Source organism: Oryzias melastigma, linkage group LG23, assembly GCF_002922805.2.
Source record: "Oryzias melastigma strain HK-1 linkage group LG23, ASM292280v2, whole genome shotgun sequence".
In the NCBI taxonomy this organism is placed as follows: domain Eukaryota; kingdom Metazoa; phylum Chordata; class Actinopteri; order Beloniformes; family Adrianichthyidae; genus Oryzias; species Oryzias melastigma.
This window is the reverse complement of record NC_050534.1, coordinates 2,978,122-2,980,494: the sequence shown is the minus strand read 5'-3', so window position 1 is coordinate 2,980,494 and position 2,373 is coordinate 2,978,122. Positions and strand designations below refer to the sequence as shown.

General features: G+C 41.2%; 1 protein-coding gene across 1 annotated transcript in view; it reads left to right on the top strand.

Moving 5' to 3' along the window:
• arhgef39 (Rho guanine nucleotide exchange factor (GEF) 39) overlaps positions 1 to 2,373 on the top strand; it is a 55,281-nt gene that overhangs the window by 36,607 nt on the left and 16,301 nt on the right. Inside the window, exon 7 of the mRNA XM_024282467.2 lies at positions 1,537 to 1,665. Coding sequence (XP_024138235.1) covers positions 1,537 to 1,665 — 129 coding nt within the window. The remainder of the gene's footprint in view (positions 1 to 1,536; positions 1,666 to 2,373) is intronic.

Genomic DNA, 2,373 nt, shown 5'->3' with positions numbered 1-2,373 from the left:
AATCTTACTTTCATCTCTGATTGTCCTGAGGAAGTCTCTAAACGTGAAACCAGGGAAGGAGCGGATACTCGGAAAAGTTCTGCAACAGTTTAGTGCACGATATGCTCTGCAGCTGGGAAAAAAGTCTGATTAAAATAATTTTATTGAACGATGTTATTGTTTTACCAACATTATTTCTGGACTTCAGCTTGGTGGGATCAGTGAATTCAAGAATGAAAAAAATAAAACAAAACTCTGGATTGCCTTAAAGCTCATCAAGTCTTTTATGAAGTACCATTTTATCAAGGATCATAAAATCCATTCTTGATCAAAGATGATGGAAGGACAGAAAAGTAAATAATTATATTATTGTGTTGGCACTACAGCCCAAGGGATTACCTTTAATCTTTAAGCTCAAGTTTAGCATCATTGCTTAAAAGGCAATTGTGCAGCTCCATAATAGTCTGGCTATCTTATGAATTGTTTAAATATTACAGGTTGGATAAGGGGAGAGGCCATTTTTAATTTAAAAACAAGAGCAAGCTAAAACAAACTTTCTTCCCATGAAAACAGCAAACCAGGATCCTAATGAGAGACGTAGAGCTGCTCTTTAGACTCTGTTTGCCGTTGTTGCTCCATCTTGGCGAGCCAAAAAAGGCAGCTAAAAGCATCAAAAGCGACACATAAAGAAGCCCAGGGCTGACTCACTTGTTGTTTCACCCAGAGATGTAACGAATCACAAAGCTCACAGATCGGATCGTGTCATGGTTTTAGGGTCACAGTAAAAAGTAAAAAAAAAACAAAAAGAAAAACAAGAAGATAATAGTTTAAAATTACTTTTTTGAATAGCTTTAAAACATATACTTGAGAAAACATATAAAGTACTTCAAAGCATAGATATACAAGTTTACATGTCGGGAGACCAAATCTACAAAAACTGAGAGAAAAGAATGCTGAATATGCACCCCCCCACCCCAAATGTCCAAATTAAATCTTAAATAAAAAGGTAATATAACATTTTCTCTTTTTTGTATTAATTGTATTATTTAAACTAACTTTGGGACCATTTAAGTATTAGAAATTAATCTGATCTCTCAGTATAAACGCCATCCATGATGAACTGGAGAAAAGTTTTGATTTAAGCTCCTCCCACACGCGGTGGGAGCTTCAGGTTTTGGATAACCGTCAAGAAGCAATTTTGACACATGTTAAAACAAAGACGACATACAAGAAATGAATTATTCGCCAACTGCATTCGGTGTGGACAGAACTGATTTTAATAATGTACGCTTGAGGAAATTTTGAGGTGGAGGGGAGTGATCCGAGGTACGCGTGTGGCCCAAACCGTGGCTAGAGATCCGTATGGACCACGGATTATCCGTATCCGTTACACCCCTGGTTTCACCTATAGCCGCAGGCAAAGAAAGTGTTAACAGCACCACGGCCTGGCGAGCCAAAAGATAACCTTTGGGCCAAATTTGGTCCACGGACCCCACTTTGGGCATCCATGCACTACAGTCATGAGTGATTGTCTAAGCTTAACTGCATCTGTTGCAGAGTCCTTCCATGAAGTCATGAAGGTGTTCCAGCGTATTGAGGACAACACGAGGCGCCATGAGAACCACCTGCAGCTCTGTCGAGTGCAAAAGCTGCTGAAAGGGAAAAGAACAAAAATCATGACTGCAGGTAAGATAGTTGCACCTTATCTTAATGCCGGTAAGCTCCATGGAGAATGAGCTGTTTACATCCGGTTTACAGATCCATTGAGCGCTGCAGGAAGGCTTTATGCCTAAGCCCTAGTCACATGCACCTTGGCCTGTATGGCCATATGTATGTCACATATTGACGTTTGGCTAAGGACCCCTTGCAACATTTTTTAACGTTTTGGGTGTCCCCAACTCATCGTTTTTTGACGTGCTGGCTGTTCCTATTAAATCACAGATCCCCAACCTTCGGGCGCATACCGGAACAGATCCAGTACAGCAACGCGGTACCAGATTCAACACCGGGCGCAAACCAGTACCAGATTAGGGTTAGGGTACCGGCACTGGACGCATCCCGAGGACCAGTCCGGCTACAGTACCGCATCCTGAGGGTTGTGGACCCTTGACTTTATGAACAGCCAGCATGTCAAAAAACAATGAATTGGGGTACACTTAAAACATCAAAAACTGACCCGGAGGGGTCCTTAAACAATTTATCAATATGTGACGACTTGGGGATGAGAATGTGTTGGTGCTCCGAGTTAGTGGGTAGAAGTGTGTATAGGCAAGAATCTGGCGATACGATACATATCACGATACATGTCTCATGATCAGTGTTGGGACTAACGCCGTTTAAGTATAACGGCGTTACTAACGGCGTTATAAATCAAGTAATTTAGTAATCTAACTA